This window comes from Miscanthus floridulus, chromosome 4 (genome assembly GCF_019320115.1).
Source record: "Miscanthus floridulus cultivar M001 chromosome 4, ASM1932011v1, whole genome shotgun sequence".
NCBI lineage: Eukaryota > Viridiplantae > Streptophyta > Magnoliopsida > Poales > Poaceae > Miscanthus > Miscanthus floridulus.
Genome location: NC_089583.1, coordinates 22,573,600 through 22,592,383, shown reverse-complemented (window position 1 = coordinate 22,592,383; position 18,784 = coordinate 22,573,600). Strand labels below are relative to the sequence as shown.

The 18,784-nt window shown below is 45.2% G+C and overlaps 1 protein-coding gene and 1 pseudogene across 1 annotated transcript; one reads left to right on the top strand and one right to left on the bottom strand.

The window, feature by feature from the left end:
* Positions 1–14,703: 14,703 nt before the first annotated feature.
* Positions 14,704–16,382, bottom strand: LOC136551141 (cytochrome P450 81Q32-like; annotated as a pseudogene).
* A 781-nt stretch (positions 16,383–17,163) lies between these two features.
* On the top strand, positions 17,164–18,447 carry LOC136551142 (uncharacterized). Its single transcript, XM_066542726.1, has 2 exons — positions 17,164–17,930; positions 18,038–18,447. Exons 1-2 carry the CDS (start codon positions 17,194–17,196, stop codon positions 18,282–18,284), a joined length of 984 nt encoding a protein of 327 aa, XP_066398823.1. The 5' UTR covers positions 17,164–17,193; the 3' UTR covers positions 18,285–18,447.
* Positions 18,448–18,784: the final 337 nt, after the last annotated feature.

Here is an 18,784-nt window from a genome sequence, read left to right as displayed (position 1 = left end):
AAGAAAGAATGCACGCCCTCAATGAACACTTGGGAGTGGTGATCAGCATTGTACATCCAATGCTGTCTCATCTGCATTACATGACATACATACCATATTAAAACCTAGAACATAATTAGTTAATTATACGACATGCATGCCACCACACAAGGTATTAATTTATAAAAGTCTCGCTACAATGTAGACAATCCCAACTACCACTAAAAAACTAAAGCTCAAATGCACTTCAGCAGCATAAGGATTTCGCGACCAATCACAACTAAAACAGATAGATCATGCGTTTATTCAATATCTATGGGCTTCTTCCGCAGGATCACTGCCTCATCAGCCGCTGTAGCCGCCTGTGTAAGAGAGTTTTGCACGTGTTCAACATACTCTTCCTCCCAGTACCAGCCTGAACATCCAGTGCCACCCCCCTGAAATTAAAACAAAAAATTAGAACTTTAATTACAATCATCATAAAAATAAGTATAAATTAACCATAATCATCAAATGCGACAAAATAACTCATATTACGATCTAGACACTTGTAGAAGATACGGCCCTTGTTGGGACACTCCTTCCTCACCCGGTACTCCATCACAATCTTCTCCTCACACTTGCCGCATGCAATGAGAGGGAGGTCCGGCCTTAGTCGCTTTGTAACCCAATGAGAGGCTGAGGACCCGGAAGTAGTTGCCATCTACTCTCTATACTTATTTTTAATATAATATAAGTTTCTTATTTTATAAACAAATAAAATTAAAAAACTCTAAAATTCTCTATATCTCTAAAGCATGAAGTGTGCTATGCATGCTAGAAATGAAAGCTCAATACTAGTTTTGAATAACTACTTTAATCTTCCTTCATCCAAATATGCAAACTTTAAAGTGATTTTGAGCTTAAATGGCTTACAAATAAAAAAATCTACCATAAAAAAACCACATATATCTAGTCCACAAAATAAAATAAGCTACTGATGAAACATGACAGTATAAAGTTGGTAACCTTTAGAACCGAAGGATCGATGGAGGAATGGAAGAAATCATGTGATCACCGGTGATGAGGAAGAAGAGAGGCCGGCGATGAAGCAAGAACACTGAGCTCGAAGTGACTCGGGCTCGGGGAGAAACAAGGGGTACATAGGAGGGGACCTTTAGTCCCGGTTGTAGACAGAAACCGGGACTAAAGGTCCCTTTATAGTTTCGGACGGATCCTTCAGCCGGGAGTAGACTTTTACTCCTAGTTGAAGGGACAAACCGGGAGTAAAAGTGAACCTTTAGTCCCGGTTGGTGGATCCAACCGGGACTAAAGGTCCTCTCCAGCAAAAGCCTAGTGCAGTAGCCGTTAGGTAGGGACCTTTAGTCCCAGTTGGAGCTACCAACCAGGACTAAAGGTTTCTCTAGTCCCGAGCGCGAAAAATACCAGGACTACAGCCAAATTTTAAAGTGGATCAAAGGTCGTTTCTCTACTGGTGATAATATAATGTGTCCTTACAAAAAATTATAATATAAATATATGTTATCTTATACGAGCAAGCATACACGTCCAAAGACAGCAGGTACAATGAGACTCAAAGATTTAGGAAAGGTGACAATGAAACAGGAAGCTATCAATGCAAGCTATAGGTGGATTTGCAGCTCCTGCCTGGTTCATGAACACGGCTACATCCTTTCTTTTCCGTCCCATCATCCGACCCTTTTTTAGACCCAAGACTCAAACAGTCAGTCTAGCAACCATTACACTGGGGCTATGTTAGTCTAGTCTATAAACCACTTATGCTAATTTATACAGCTGATTTATTAAGAGAAAAAATATTATACCATAGCTGATAAGCTGGCTTATAAGCCAGCTTATAATGGCAGCATCATTATAACTTTGGTGTCACACGCACTACTACACAAACTTTACTGGAGGCGGACGTTTTCGGTTTCCTGTGGCGGGCAAAGCCGTCCACCGCGGCCTAAAGGCCATGGTAAATTGTGGCTTAACCGCGGCGGGCGGTGTAACGTGCCTGCTGCGGTAAATATACTTTTACCACGGCGGGCACGTTACACCCCCCGCCGTGGTAAATTATTTTACCGCGGCGGACACCTTTTGTGTCTCGCCGTGGTTATGTTCATTAGCCGTGGCGGGCTTTATTCTTTGCCCGCCTCGGTAAATTATTTCCTGAATTAAAAAATACAGCAGGCATATAAATTCAAATTCAAATCACATCCAGATTTCACAGATTAAACTTAAAAAGTATGCAGGCATTACACATGAGATAATATACATATATATACATTCACTTAGTCGTTCTTGTCATCGTTAATTCATTATATTTACATATTAAAGTCGTTATACATGCGCTAAGGTGTAATCCTGCGGACGCATCATCGTGGGTCATTTCCTCAGCCTCTCGTACTCCGGTAAAATCGCTAGCGGGCTGTTCTCATTAAAGAACGTGCCCCCTTTAAGCACGCATTTGTCTAAGACAAACCTACATATGTCCGCCTTTGTCTGCTTGAAGCTGTGTTGGGTGCTCTGCACGTCTCTTGACCAGTTCAATCCATTCTTGAGCACCCTCCAACTGCTACTGTACTGTTTGCACATCCTCAGGAACTCACAGGCGTAGAAGCCACAGGTTTGTGATCCTACCGGTTGTTTGGCACACTGCATGATCGATACACAAGCATTACAACACAGGCATTAGAACGCATATAAACGGAAAGCACAATTAAACCTTTCAAATACTTACCAGAAAGTTGCGTCTGATTTGCATTTTTATCAATCTAAAACTTATTTTTGCATTTTGCATTTGCTGTGTAGTAGTAGTAGTAGAGTAGTGCTGTGTAGTAGTAGAGTACATGTGAGTAGTAGAGAGTAGTATTAGTACAATAGATAGTAGTAGTAGGTTGAGTAGTACTAGTAGAGTAGTATTGTATTGTAGTAGTAGTAGATTCAGTAGTACTAGTAGAGTAGTATGGTTCCATGATATTAATAATAAGTTACAAAACTTGTCTTCAATAGATCGAGCTATATTATTACATATACGTCTCTGGGATACAAATATCATTTAGGTGCAGGTGCTTTCACCGTCCTCTTCTCACCGTCGGGGCGGGCCCACGGCATCATCCTGGACTTGTTGAATCGGTCCTCGATGGCCTTGATCTTCTTTGGATGATCGGTAAAAAGTTCGAGCTCTGCGTAGTTGTCGTATTATTCGAGACTCTGCACCCCATCAGCTCCCACAATCCGCTGCTTTCCGGACACAACCACATGCCTTTTTGGGTCCTCTGCATATATATAGTAGGCCACTTGCGCGACATTGGTTGCTAGTACCCACGGGTCATCTTTGTAGCCGATACTTTTGAGGTCCACGGTGGTTAGCCCATAACTGTCCACTGCAACCGCATTCGGTTTGACCCACTGGCAACGGAAGACGGTTATGCGTAGGTTTTGGCCATAGTCAAGTTCCAATATTTCTTTGACTTGCCCATAGTATTGCCTCCTCTGGCCCGTGGACTCTTCTTCGCCCTCGTATCGAACACCGCAGTTCTGTGCCGAGCTCTTCTTGTCCTTGTCTTTCATGTGGAACCTGTAGCCCTGGATGTCATACCCTTGCCACGTAGTGATTTGGCTGGATGGGCCTAACACAAGCCTCTTAACGGTCTCCGTATCTTCATTAGGGCATCCTTCAAGGGGTATGTGTTGCTCTTTGAGCCACTCTAAGAAATTGCTCTTGTGATGGTTCTAGACCCATGCCTCCGTGCGCTGTCCGTCATTAGCGGCGCGGATCTCTTCCAGGTGCTTTTCAATCTATTTCTCCATGCTCACTAACTGATGAAGGATGCTGTAATGAGCTTCTTGTACCGTTTGGTTTGTCACATCGGTGCGTACTTTTCAACCTATGCACCCCATCCCTGAGGTTTTGCCTTCGTGGTGATGGACAGGTAGCCCAATCACCCTCCCATCTCTTATGTACCTCATACACCAGTTCATGGCCTCCTCTGTTGTGTATGCCTCGATCATAGAGCCCTCTGGGTAAGCACGGTTATGGACGTATCTATTGAGGGTGGACATGAACCGCTCATACGTCCATATATGGTGTAGGTACACGGGGCCCAGTTGATGGATCTGATCAACCATATGCATCATTAGGTGTGGCATAATATCAAAGTAAGATGGTAGAAAGCACATCTTGAGCTGGCAAAGGGTCTCCACGATGAACTCCTTCGGGGCAGGCAGCTCAGCCTTATCAATGACCTTCTGGGTGATGTGGTTAAAGAAGTATGACATCCGTGTGATGACCATCTTCACATACTCTGGATGGATAGCCCTAATCGCAATTGGTAGGAACACCGTCAGTATGACGTGGCAGTCGTGTGAGTTGTAGCCAGTCATTATGAGGTCTTTCATGGAGACCAGGCTCTTGATGTTGGAAGAGAAACCAGTCGGCACCTTGATACCCCTAAGCAACTTAAGAAAAGCCATCCTCTCGTCTTGCGTTAGGTTGCAAGCCACACCTGGGATATCGACTTTACCGTTCTGAGGCGGTCCCGGTGAAGGTCCGGCCTGATGCCTAGATTGACAAGATCCGTCCGTGACTTGATACCATCCTTTGTCTTGCCTTTGATGTCCAGCAGGACACCGGTCATGCTTTCGAAGACATTTTTCTCTAGGTGCATGCAGTCGATGGCATGGGGTGTATTCAGTGTTTTCCAATACGACATGTACTTGAAGAAAATTGACTTCTTCTTGAAAGGAACGGCGGCGGGGACTTCCTCCGTCTAGTCCCACTTTTGCTTCCTTGTCTGCTTGGGCCCCTCTTCAGGCGGCTTCTTCTTTCCAAACTCCACCTGATCCATGTCCTTGACCATCTCATACACCTTTGTCCCCCAACTAGTCTGCATCGGTTGATCACGCTGCGGCTCAACCTGATTGTCAAAGTATTTGTTCATAATACTTCTTCTATACCTATGATTTTGGTGAGGAACCGTATGTGCCTCGTGTACACCATCTTATTGGATCCCTTAAGGTAAGTGTAGCAGGTCCCGTCGATGCAAATTACACAGCCAGTCTTCCCTTTGATCTGCCCCGACAGTGAGAAGAGACCGGGGTAATCGGTGATGGTGACAAAGATGATTGCTTTTAGTGTGAACTTCTCCTTGTAGGATGCATCCACCATTTGGACCCCAACATCAAATAGTATCTTCATTTCCTCCATGAATGGCTCTAGGAACACATCTATATCGTTGCCGAGCTGCTTCGGTCCGAAGATAAGCATGGTCAGCATAAGGTACCTATGCTTCTGACATAGATGGAGAGGTAGGTTGTACATGGTGAGCACAACGGGCCAAGTGCTGTGCGAGCTGCTAAGCTCATCGAACGGGTTCATCCCATCGGTACTCAGCGCGAACCTAACATGCCTGGGCTCCTTGCTAAACTCCGGGTAGGCCTCATTGAAATCCTTCCACTGCTTGCCATCGGATGGGTGCCATAGCTTGCCATCGTCTTTCAGGCGGTCAGCTGATGCATGCCATGACATGAGCTTGGCATCGTCCGAGTTCCTGAATATTGCACGTAGGCGATCAGTCACGGGCAGGTACCACACCGACAGTGCTGGATTTTTCCTGTGCATGTGACCCTCTTCTTCATCGTCCTGCTGAGCTGAGATCTATTTGGCCGCACTGCTCTTCTTTGCCCCCTTCTTGTTCTTCTTCCGACCACCTCACAAGCCTCCCTCGTCTTCTGCATCCACGTGACAACCAGTATTTTTCTTGTACCGACTAAAGCCGCAGTGTGGACAACTCATCAAATTCTCATACTCATTGCCCCGATATAGGATATAGTGGTTAGGGCATGTATCAAACTTTCTAAGCTTCATCGCCACTGGCCGGATCAGCTTCTTGGCCCGATAAGTATTGGTGGACACCTTGTTAGCCGTTGGGTACGTGGTGGCAAGGTAGCTTAACAACTCATTGAAGCTAGTGTTAGACCAACCATGACGAGCCTTCAACATCAACATATGGAGGTTAAAACGGAGCATCGTGCACTCCTTTGGACAATCGCCACCGTCCTTATAGAGAGGATCAACTGCCGCCTGCTTCAACTCTCTAAAATTCTCCAACCACTTTGGGCAACCCAACACAACGCCATCTTCATCGAAGTGTTTGACTAGATCTTCAACAAGCGGCACATCCTCGGGTTGGCTCACAGTATCCTGACCATCCCCACTGTCGCCGGCTTCGTCGGCCATGTCTTGCATTAGATCATCCACCATAATGTGATCACGACAACTGTTGTCACTGTCGGCTGGCGCAGCTGCTGCTGAAGATGATGAGGAGCCGGGTGCTCCTAAAGGATCTTTATTCACTGGTGGTGCTATCGTCGTCGGTGTCGAAGAGCTCACTCCAGATGCACCACCACTCGTACCAACTCTTTCGCTGTGAAATGTCCAGACTGTGTAGCTCTCGATGAAACCATACATGATCAAATGAGTTTGCACCTCGCTGTCTCGGTGGGCCTTCAGGTTCTTGCAACGAGAACATGGACATATGGTTGTCATCCGCTTCAGCCTCTCACGGTGAGCTTTACCAGCAGCAATAAACTTCTTTAATTCAAAGAGGTACCGCGGATCATTCACTCTATCGATCCGGTACATCCATTCCGACCTATCCATCATACCTGTGAACATTATCCATCACAATCAACATTAAATAAAGAAGAATTAGGAGAAATTGATGATTTTTACGTCCAAAATCACGAAAAAGAGAGGAAATGATGATGTGAAAGATGAAGCATGCATCTATGATGAATCTAAAGTTAAAGAAATACATGATATCATTTTTTCCATTAAAATTGATCTAGATCTAGAGAGAACTCTAGGTGATGGAAATAGAGAGAGAGAGGATGGAAAGAGAGAGAGAGAGAGCCTTTATGAACCTCTTATAATGTCCTCCTCCCTCAAATCCAAGCCCTTCAACTCAAATCAAAAGTTTCCTCAAATTTTAGGGCAAAGCCTCCCCCCATGAGTTTGAGAGAGGAAGACCCGTGGAGAAGATGAAGGGGTGGTGCTGTGTATTTGTATAGGCTTTACCGCGGTGAGCAAGATAAAGCGCCTGCCTCGGTAAACCAACTCTTTACCGCGACGGGCAGTTTAAAGAGCCCGCCATAGTAAATCGCCGCGGCGGGCGATTCATACCGCCCGCCACGGTAAATAACGATTTCCTGCGGCAGGCAAGTAAGGTGGCCCGCCGCGGTAAACCCTTTTCCCACAGCGGGCGCCTCGGTGGCCGGCCACCGGTTAACCGTGGCGGCAAAAGAGGTGCCCGCCACGGAGCCCATTTTGACTACGCTGCGCAAATTGATTCCTGTAGTAGTGACGAGCCATACTTGATGACAAAAAAAAGAATTTTGTCAGTACATGATTTTTCCTTGTTAAGAATTCCTCAATTAGAGGATTAATAGGCTCATACCATATATGTTTTAAAGGCTACATATATACCCTGAAGGCTACATCTATACAAAAGGACTATCTACATACCTATAATGAAAAACGAAGAGATGACTCTCACATACTTGTCTCCTTTGTATTCTTGTGCCATGTTCTTGAGGATTGAACAAGGGAAACATGATCTCCATCTACAACTTATATGCGACTCTTTCTTGGGATCAGGGACACGTAAATAGATCTGACAATCCCTGAATAGGTTGATTCTCAGCACTCATTACTAGGGATGAAAATGGATCGGATACGAACGGATATCACTCATATTATATTTGTTTTCATATTTTTGTTCGGATTCGGATTCGGACACGGATAGCGTTCGGATACATATACGAATACGGATTGACTCGGTTACGGATACGAATAATGAGTATCGAATACGGTATGAATCGGATTCGAAGAAGGTTGGATACAAATATCTATTCGGATATTGAGTAAAAGCAGCATATATATAGTTCATTTTTTCATTTGAGAAAGTTTGAACAAAATGTAGTTCAAATTTCACAAGTGTGTGACATGGTTTCAGAAAGTCTATGAGATTCAAGAATTTGTGACTAGTGTTTGATAAAACTTTCTCAAATGGGAAAATGAGCTATGTAACAATTGTAGATCTTGCTGAGATGATCAAACTTGGTATTCAGAGTTTTTTCATCTGAGGTCATTTAGTGTCTCATTTGAGCAAGTTTGACCAAGTCAAATTTGGTCAAATGAAAAAAACAACACTTTGACTCTAGTATTATGAACTCTAAATGACTTCAAATTGAAACGTTTTGAATACCAAGTTTGTTCAACTCATCAAGATCTACAATTGTTGTTTTGGTCAACTTTCCATTTGAGATAGTTTGGACAGTTCAAATTTGTGATTTTTAAATTTCGACGCCTACAAACTAGTTTTCAGAACCCTAGATTGTCTCAAATTGAAAAGTTTTGAATACCAAGTTTGTTAAGCTCATCAAGATCTACAATCCTTATATAGGCCATTTTTTCATTTGAGAAAGTTTGAATAAAATGTAGTTCAAATTTCACAAGTGTGTGACATGGTTTCACAAAGTCTATATGAGATTCAAGAATTTATGACTAGTGTTTGATAAAACATTTTCAAATGACAAAATGAGCTATGTAACAATTGTAGATCTTGCTGAGATGATCAAACTTGGTATTCAGAGTTTTTTCATCTGAGGTCATTTAGTGTCTCATTTGAGCAAGTTTGACCAAGTCAATTTTGGTCAAATAAAAAAAACAACACTTTGACTCTAGTATTATGAACTCTAAATGACTTCAAATTAAAAAGTTTTGAATATCAAGTTTGTTAAACTCATCAAGATCTAAAATTGTTGTTTTGGTCAACTTTCCATTTGAGATAGTTTGGATGGTTCAAATTTGTGATTTTTAAATTTTAACGCCTACAAACTAGTTTTCGGAACCCTAGATTGTCTCAAATTGAAAAGTTTTGAATACCAAGTTTGTTCAGCTCATCAAGATCTACAATCCTTATATAGGCCATTTTTTTATTTAAGAAAGTTTGAATAAAATATAGTTCAAATTTCACAAGTGTGTGACATAGTTTTAGAAAGTCTATATGAGATTTAAGAATTTGTGACTAGTGTTTGATAAAACTTTCTCAAATGACAAAATGAGCTATGTAACAATTGTAGATCTTGCTGATATGATCAAACTTGGTATTCAGAGTTTTTTCATCTGAGGTCATTTAGTGTCTCATTTGAGCAAGTTTGACCAAGTCAAATTTGGTCAAATGAAAAAACAACACTTTGACTCTAGTATTATGAACTCTAAATGACTTCAAATTGGAAAGTTTTGAATACCATGTTTGTTCAACTCATCAAGATCTACAATTATTGTTTTGGTCAATCTTTCATTTGAGATAGTTTGGATGGTTCAAATTTGTGATTTTTAAATTTTAACGCCTACAAACTAGTTTTTGGAACCCTAGATTGTCTCAAATTGAAAAGTTTTGAATACCAAGTTTGTTTAGCTCATCAAGATCTACAATCCTTATATAGGCCATTTTTTCATTTGAGAAAATTTGAACAAAATGTAATTCAAATTTCACAAGTGTGTGACATGGTTTTAGAAAGTCTATATGAGATTCAAGAATTTATGACTAATGTTTGATAAAATTTTCTCAAATGACAAAATGAGCTATGTAACAATTGTATATCTTGCTGAGATGATCAAACTTGGTATTCAGAGCTTTTTCATCTGAGGTCATTTAGTGTCTCATTTGAGCAAGTTTGACCAAGTCAAATTTGGTCAAATGAAAAAACAACACTTTGACTCTAGTATTATGAACTCTAAATGACTTCAAATTGAAAAGTTTTGAATACCAAGTTTGTTCAACTTCTCAAGATATACAATTGTTGTTTTGGTCAACTTTCCATTTGAGATAGTTTGGACGGTTCAAATTTGTGATTTTTAAATTTCGACGCCTACAAACTAGTTTTCGGAACCCTAGATTGTCTCAAATTGAAAAGTTTTGAATACCAAGTTTGTTCAGCTCATCAAGATCTACAATCCTTATATAGGCCATTTTTTTATTTGAGAAAGTTTGAAAAATATCCGGATAATATCCGTTTTAATAATCCGGATATATCCGATAATTATCCGGATTATCCGATATCCGCCGGATATCGATGATATTACATCCGTATTTGATATCCGCCTAAGATATCCGTTTTATTATCCGTATCCGAAAAAAATTACGGATATCCGAGTAACTATCCAGATAAGTGTTCATATTTGTTCGGTCGAACGGACGGTCGAATAAATATCCGTACCGTTTTCATCCATACTCATTACCTGTTTTCCTGTTTCATTGTCACCTTTCCTAAATTACCCCCTTCGTCTGTATACCAATGTTAGAGCAACTTTAAGAGACTCTTTATATCCTTCATATTCTTAATCGCTAGGAATAGAGATTTTAATGAAAAAATGCCTTCAACAACTTTTTTACTTAGTTATCTAAATATAGTCATATTCTATTCTAAATTTTTTAATAGCAAAAAATAGAAAACGAGAATGACTCTTTAGAGTGCACAAAAATATACAAAAACTATTCGAGAGCGGAAAGATATGAAAAAATGTTTTTTTTATCAAAATAATTCTTCGAATGATGATTTAAAGAATGAAGTTTAGAAAGAGTCTCTGGAATCTCAACTTTACGTATGAAATATGAAGGACGAATGGCAGGAGGAATACTTTTAGGGCTTTATTCGGTAAGCTTTATAGGGAGACATAAAACTCTGTACAATTGTATATACATACTATAAGTGGGAGTATTAGGTCACCTTCGCAATTACATATATATATATATATATATATATATATATATATATATATATATATATATATATATATATATATATATATATATATATTAACCTTTTTTAAAACAAGTAGGCCTTCTTGCCATTCTGATAAATTCAGTTGCCGAGTTATCGGACGATACTCTATAGGCCCTGTTCGCTTATCTTGTAATCTGTCTTTTTCAACTTATTTTTTTAGTCAGAACAGTGTTTTTCTCTCACAACAAATCAGCTGGAATAGTATTTCGACTTGTTTTCTCAGCGAAGCGAACGGGACCTATATTCACTACTAGTATTGTTAGATTTTCCGTACAAACATACGCAACATTTGGCACTTATTAAGGCTCATTCCATATATTGGTCCTGTTCGACTTACCCTATATTCGGCTTGTTCGGTTTCTTTTTTTTCAACCGGAACAGTGTTTTTCTCTCACAACAATTCAGCCAGAACAGTGTTTTCAGTCAGTTTCAACTAAGTTTCAGACCAGCGAACGGGACCATTATGAGTATAGACATGATTATGTTATGAAATTAGTAACCATGAAAACAAAGTAATTACTTGTACATCTAGTCTTAGGGAAGGATTCGGACAGATACGGATTTGGATACCACTATTTATCATATTTTAATTTGAATTTAAATACTGATACATATACTAATGCAAAATGGATATCTCCAATTTAGATTTGAATTTGGATATCTACTTGATTTTGAAGATAACATATATCTATTTGCTTATCGATAATTTTGTAGTATAATAAAATCATTATTGATGAAGGGATTTAAAATATAGCTATACAACATAGTGGATAAACACAACTACCAAAAATAAAATATTTTAGTCAATAATTAAATAATTAAATAAATTATAGAAGTATATAAATAAAATAAAAATACTAATTAATATGATTATCCATAATAAAATTAATTAAACTTAAGATCCATATGCATTAATAATATTAAAGTTACATTAGTCATAGATATCTTTTAAATAATGATACATATCATTTGTTATGTTAAAATTATTTTTATTTACATAGTTAATTAGTCATAATTGTAAGATTTAAATTGTTTCAAAATAATTTGTACTTCGTAGATACATATAATATCGGATATTTTATATTTTTGTCGAATACGGACGTGGAATCACAGATTGGGTATATGTAATCTTCAAAATCGAATGCGTATACATACATTTAACATCCATACTTAGATAGGATATGAATATATTAATTTACACTAAAACGGATACGGCACATCCATCCCTATCTATTCTAAAAACAAAAAAATAATGTTCCTCTCCGTTTCTCAGCATAGGGCACAGGCGCAATCAGTTTACTGTGCCATGGCCGCGTATCGCTCTCTCGGTCTGGTCATCCTCCTCGCCGCCGTCCCCGGCACGCTCGCCGTCGACTCCCGTTCCGCGACCACCAAAGGCCTCCAGAAGGCGTGCAACGCGACGTCTTCTCCGAGGATATGCCTGAAGGTGCTGACGAGGGCGAGCCCATCAGAGAGCCCGACGACGGCGAGCCCCTGCCGGCTGGCCGAGCTGGCGTTCCGGTACCTGGAGAAGAAGGCCCCGGCGCTGCTAGCGGAGGCCCGGCGCGAGACCGCGGCCACCAGGAACCAGTCCATGCTCTACTGCCTCAGGGAGTTCAACCAAAACATCAGGGTCTACACCAAGTGGCTGCACGGGCTCACGCCGGAGCGCGGCGACGCCGAGTTCGTGGAGGCGAAGCGGAGGCTGGAGGCGCTCTTGTCGGGGCCGTCCAACAGCGGGATCAGCTGCCACGGCAGCCAGTTCAAGGAGAAGCCTGTCATCCGGAGGATCTTCGACTACGAGGCCATGATGCAGGTCACGCTCGACCTCATGAACGCCGCGGCGCGGTCCAATCCGGCCCTGGCTGACCCACCGTCGGACGACTACGGCGTTGCCGGCATGCCGGAACAATGAACTTGGGGCGGCGTGAGGTAGATGCGAACAGTATTTGGAAAATGCATGTTCCAAGATATTTCCTTCCAAAGATGGATTGTTAGCAATAATAATAATGCCAGACTCGGGTATTTCTATGCTTTGCTAACACTGTCAAGGTTTTAAATATCCTTACCTAAAAAAAAAGGTTTTAAATCTCCGTCCATTGCCGCTATAGTCGGAGATAGCTGCTGGCGAAGAGTATAGCTCGGAGAAGCAACTTTTTGCGCTAAGCAATCGGTGCCCCTAAATGCCCAATAGCCGGAGATAACCGGGCAGTGCTGTGGACCGACCAAGGTGGTACTCCAGGATAATCTGCTAGACATGGATGCACAGGCGGTTAAAAGAATCCCATTGCTTGGGTCGTTGCCAAAGGGATTTCTGGGCCTGGTCCGGTGAACGCCATGGCCTTTACACTGTCAGATCGGCTTATCGTCTGTTGGTGAAGAAAGGGGCTCATGAGCATGATCACAAGGAAGGTCGAACATCAAGTTCGGCAGCTTCAAACGACCCATTATTGGCAAAAGTTGTGGAAATGCAAGGTGCCACCGAAGATCAGAGGTTTCTAGTGGCGTGTGGCACACGACTTTCTGCCTAACCGAGCTAACCTCCACCGTAAACACGTAGAACCGATGGTAACTTGCGGTTTCTGCGGAATGGAGGATCGATGAAACTACTTACCACGCACTTACATAGTACACCTTTGCGACTGAGTTCTGGAACATGTTGAGAACACTCACATGAGTGAAGTTGCCTGTGCTTTGTCCGAGAACATGGGCAAGGGGCTTGCTAGAGAGTTCCTGCGGTGAGGAGGACATGGGCGTGATCATGTGCGGGATGAGGTTTTTATGGATAGGTAGGAAAGACGACCGTCGGCATGGGAAAATACCAATAGATCCAGGCCAGACTTTGGCTTGTGTGATTGAGACCTCTGCCAGCTGATTAGTGGCAAGCAGACAGATTCACGAACAAATGCCGAGGCAGGTGAAGCATTATTGGCAGCTGCCTGGGGATGGGACGGTGAAAATTAATGTTGATGGGGCGTACCCCAACGAGTCCAACACCGGAGCAACGGGGGTGGTGACGCGCAACAGTTGCGACGCCATGATAGCAGCTTGAGCTCGATGGAAAGACTCAATGGGGTCAGCGCTAATGGCGGAAGCTTTTCGAGACGGCGTTTGGATAATTCCAGAGGGTATCAGGGAGCACATCATAGTGGAATCTAACTGTCTAGATCAAGGAAGAACAAGGAAAACACCGTTCAGAGATCAAGGCGATTCTTGATGACGTGGAGGAGAGGGTCTCCAACTTCACTTCATTTCATCTCCTTCACACCGGAAGAGAGGCGAATTTCGCAACGCACTTATGTGCCCAACATGCTTCCACTAGCTACTTTAGCCTCCTCTGTTTGGTCAAATCCTCCTAGTTTCCTGCAACATTGCTTGCAGTTTGATTGTAATAACGTTGTTTAATCAATGAGGTGGAGTTAAAAAAAAAAGGAAAGACAGCTAGAAAAGAAAACCCAATTATAGTTGCCGACAACTTATTCTAGATGTATGTTCAACTCTCACTGAAGTTACGGTGATTATTTCCATAGAATTGGTGTGACTAAATATTCAGGTGAAAATCTTCTCTGCTGCACCCTATTTTAGTTATCCACTAATTTTAGATTTACGCTAGTAAACTTTTAATAGAATTGTAGTCATTATTTTGGTGTAATTCTAGGTACAATTAGTGTAACTGAAAATACAGGTGTAGAGAAGAATGTTCCACTTTCTCAATCTCACAACGCTTTACTATGGATGTAGAACTCCACTAAAACACCTAAATTTTCACTACATGCTCGCAAAATAATAAGCGTATAGGAGAGAAGTTTTTACTTGAACGTGATATTGCAAAACTACACTGCAACTAGTAGAAGTAGAAAAGGTGTTCGATCAAAGCTCCTGCAGGACACCAAGCATGGCGCGGCGCGGCCTGCACATGGCCTCAAGAGGAGCCGCCCTCGGCAGCATGAGCCCGGCAGCCCCTTCTTCCATGTCAACCTGGTCGTCGCCGACCCTGTCCCAGTCGAAGCACTGGATGAGGGTACCCAGAACCAAGCCCTGCGTGCGCAGCGCGAGCGTCTCGCCGGGGCACTTGCGCCTTCCCATGCCGAACGGGATCATAAGCGCCTCTGCCGCCGTCGCGGCTCCGCCGCCCTCGAACCGCTCCGGCCTGAACGCGGCCGGGTCTGCCCACGCCGCCGGGTCCCTGTGGATGGCGTAGGCGTTCACGAGCAGCATCGTCCCTCGCGGGACGTGGTGGCCGCCGACCGAGCAGTCTACGGTGGACTCGTGCGGGACCAGCAGCGGCACGGCGGGGTACAGCCGGAGCGCCTCGGTGACAACGCACTGCAGGTAGCCGAGGTGCGGCACGTCGGCGGCGCTGAGCAGGCGGGAGCACCCCGACGACGGTGGCGTCTATCTCCGCCTGCGCTTTCTTCAGGACATCCGGTTGGTTTAGCAGCAGGGACATGGCCCATTCCGCCGCCGTCGCTGTCGTCTCCGTTCCGGCACTGAACATGCTCTGCAAATCAGCGTGGCAGAGGATGACTCGACGCTCATGTCGGTCAGGAACAAACCGCAAGCGTTACAATGACAAGAAGACGGAAGCACTGACCGAGCACAGAGACATGATCACGGTGTCAGTGTATATCTCCGGCTCTGACTTCTGCAACGAGAGCAGCACGGCGATCATGCTGTCCTCCTCGCCCTCGCGGCGGCCGTCGTCAAGCTCAAGCCTCTGCCGCTCGGCGTCGACGAGCCTCTGCAGGAACGCGTCTCTTCTCCTCACTGCGGCCATGATCTTTCTCTTCACCCCGAACACGTCGAAGCGCCGCAGCAACGGGAAATAGTCCCACGTGTTGGCCGCGCCGACCAGCGACGCCATGACGTCGAGCGTTTGCTTGAACTCGTTGGCCTCCGGCGTCATGTCCGCCGCGTCAGCGTCAGCGTCGTCCTCGTCGCGCGTCGACGTCCTGTTGTTGGTCCGCGGCCGCGCGATGGTCTCCATCAGGGAGCCGAGGATGAGGCCGAACAGCCTCTGCTTGAGCTCCATCCTTGCGGCGGCGCCGGGGGCCGGGGCGGCGGCCCGGTACATCCTCCGCGCCGCCTCGCGCACCTCGGCGGCGACGGGGCCGGACATCATGCGGCCGACGCGGTGGACAGGAGGTGCACCGTGGCCACGCGCCGGAGCGTGGTGCCGCCGAAGGTGACGAGATCCAGCGCGGCGAAGCGCGGGCGGGTCGCGAAGCACAGGTCGTGCTCGGTGAAGCACTCCCTGGCTCGCGCCGCGGAGGTGATCACCACGACGTCCCGCGAGCCGAGGCGGAGGGAGAGCACCGGGCCGTGCCGCACGGCGAGGCGCGCCAGCGCCGCGTGGACCGGCTTGCGGAGGAGGTGGAGGTGGCCGAGGACGGGGAGGGAGGGAGGGCTCCGTGGTTTGTTCCTGCCATTGTTCTTGCTGCTGCGACGGCGACCAAGGAGGACGTTGAGTGAGACGGCGAGGAGGCAGGAGAAGACGGCGACGTAGGCCGTCACCGTCATCATGTTGATGGAACTGGGAGTGAGGCGGCCTCGCCTCGGCTCTGGTATAGCCGAGTACACTTCCATGAAATCAGAATATCAGAGCCTTAAAACAAAATACAGTTTGGATGTTGATCTATAATGGTTAAAAAAGTATACCGGAATCAACAGTGCAGTCAGTAGGTAGGTTGTCAGCTGATGAGTGGAATCTGAGCTGAAAAGATGCTTCTTTCGATCCAGACAGAGCATCCACATAGATATAGGCCTTGTTTTTAGATGGTGGTCAGGAATTAGTATTAGGCATTGTAGCACTTTCATTTGTATTTGATAATTATTGTCCAATCATGGTTTAACTAGGCTCAAAAGATTTGTCTCGTAATTTACGATCAAACTGTGTAATTAGTTATTTTTTTATCTACATTTAATACTCCATGCATGTGTCCAAAGATTTGATGTAATGGAGAGAGACTAAAAAAACTTACGATCTAAACAAGGCCATAGATAGATATACTCATGATATACCAACAGCACGCGAGGACAGGCGCTGGTTACAGATCGAATATCGAAGATGCCCTTGTAGCATCCCCTGCAACCAGCCAAAGCAGAGCATATTGCTAGCGTTTATGACGTGTAAGCTCTTTGTTTATTCCGGCAAATTTCTTCCTATTCTGCAATCACAAAGATGCAAGAAATGAACAAAGAAAATACAGATTTGTTTTCAGAGTCATTGTTGGCGCCGTTCGGCTTAATCAGACTGACAGAGAATAAGTATATAAGTACTCCACCAGAGACTGAAAGGGAGACACGAACTCAAAGACAGAGAAGCAGCAGAGAAGAGATCGATCGACGAGGATTTGAGAGATGGCGACGACGGCGTTGGAGGGCGTCAGCGTGACCCACCGGACGCTGGACGTGAACGGCATCAAGATCCACGTCGCCGAGGCCGGCTCCGGCTCCGGCTCGGCGGGCGGCACGGTGCTGTTCCTGCACGGCTTCCTGGAGCTGTGGCACTCGTGGCACCACCAGCTGCGGTCCCTCTCGGCGCGGGGCTACCGCTGCCTAGCCCCTGACCTCCGGGGCTACGGCGACTCCTCGGCGCCGACGTCGCCGTCCTCCTACACGGCCTTCCACCTCGTGGGCGACGTGGTGGCCCTCCTCGACTCGCTCGCCCTGCCGCGGGTGTACGTCGTCGGCCAGGGCTGGGGCGCGCTCCTGGCGTGGCACCTCGCCACGTTCCGCCCCGACAGGGTGCGCGCGCTCGTTAACATGAGCGTTGCCTTCATGCCGCGCAACCCAGCCGTGCGGCCGCTCGAGCTGTTCCGCCGCCTCTACGGCGACGGGTACTACCTGCTCCGGCTGCAGGAGCCCGGCGCCATGGAGGCCGAGTTCGCGCGGATGGACACCCGGTTCATCTTCCGGAAGCTCCTCACCACCCGCGACACTGGCGCCATCTCGCTGTCGCCCGAGTGGTGGGGACCGCAGGACCAGGACATCCCGCTGCCGCCGTGGCTCACGGAGGAGTACGTCGAACGCCTCGCCGCCAAGTTCGACGAGACCGGGTTCGCCGGCGCCATGAACTTCTACCGCTGCCTCGACCTGTAAGAACAAATTCTTTATGGTTATACATACATCGTCTCTCAATTATTCCCTTTCGCTGACGATTAACAATCTCAGACAAAGTGAGCTAATCTGTGGTGTGGTGTAGGAACTGGGAGCTGACGGCGCCATGGACAGGGGCGAAGGTGACTGTGCCGACCAAGTACATCGCCGGCGAGGATGCCATGTCGTACAACTACACGGGGGTGCAGGAGTACATACACAAGGGCGGGCTCAAGGACGACGTGCCGGGGCTGGAGGAGGTGGCGGTCATCGCAGGCGCCGCGCACTACATCCACCTCGAGAAGCCCGAGGAGGTCACCGAGCACATCTACGAATTCATCAAAAAGTTGTGAGAGTGCTGCTGGAGTGCAGACCTAGCGCGCGATGGCTGTTCGCCGACGATGAAATTTGGCTCAGGCTAATGTTAAAATACTGCGAGAGAAAAATACTCTTCTAGATCTGAAAAGTAGTTTTGAACAATGGGGGAATTGTAACAACAGTTCGCATGCAGTTACAGAATTATGTTTTGGCTTCTTGTAACAACCGAATTCTTGACCATTGGATTTGACACGTGTCGCGTGTTTCAAGTGTGGCAAGAAGGGCTACTATGCTTGGGAGTGCGATGGTAGAGTTAAGACAGACCATATGCGTACCCCGGGATTTTTGTAGCCCTTACCTATTCCTGTTTGGAAATAGGAAGATGTTTCTATGAATTTCATTGTGGGTTTACCCCGCACGTCCAAGGGCTATAACTCTATTTGGGTCATTGTGGATCAACTTACTAAGTCCGCTCATTTTCTCCAGGTAGATACCAGATATTCAGCCAAGAAGTATGCTAAGTTGTATTTTGAGC

Coding starts and splice junctions, on each gene's coding strand:
- LOC136551142 (XM_066542726.1), top strand. CDS start 17,194: ATGGCGACGACGGCGTTGGAGGGCGTCAGCGTGACCCACCGGACGCTG. Junction 17,931..18,037: donor TTCTACCGCTGCCTCGACCT/GTAAGAACAAAT, acceptor GGTGTGGTGTAG/GAACTGGGAGCTGACGGCGC.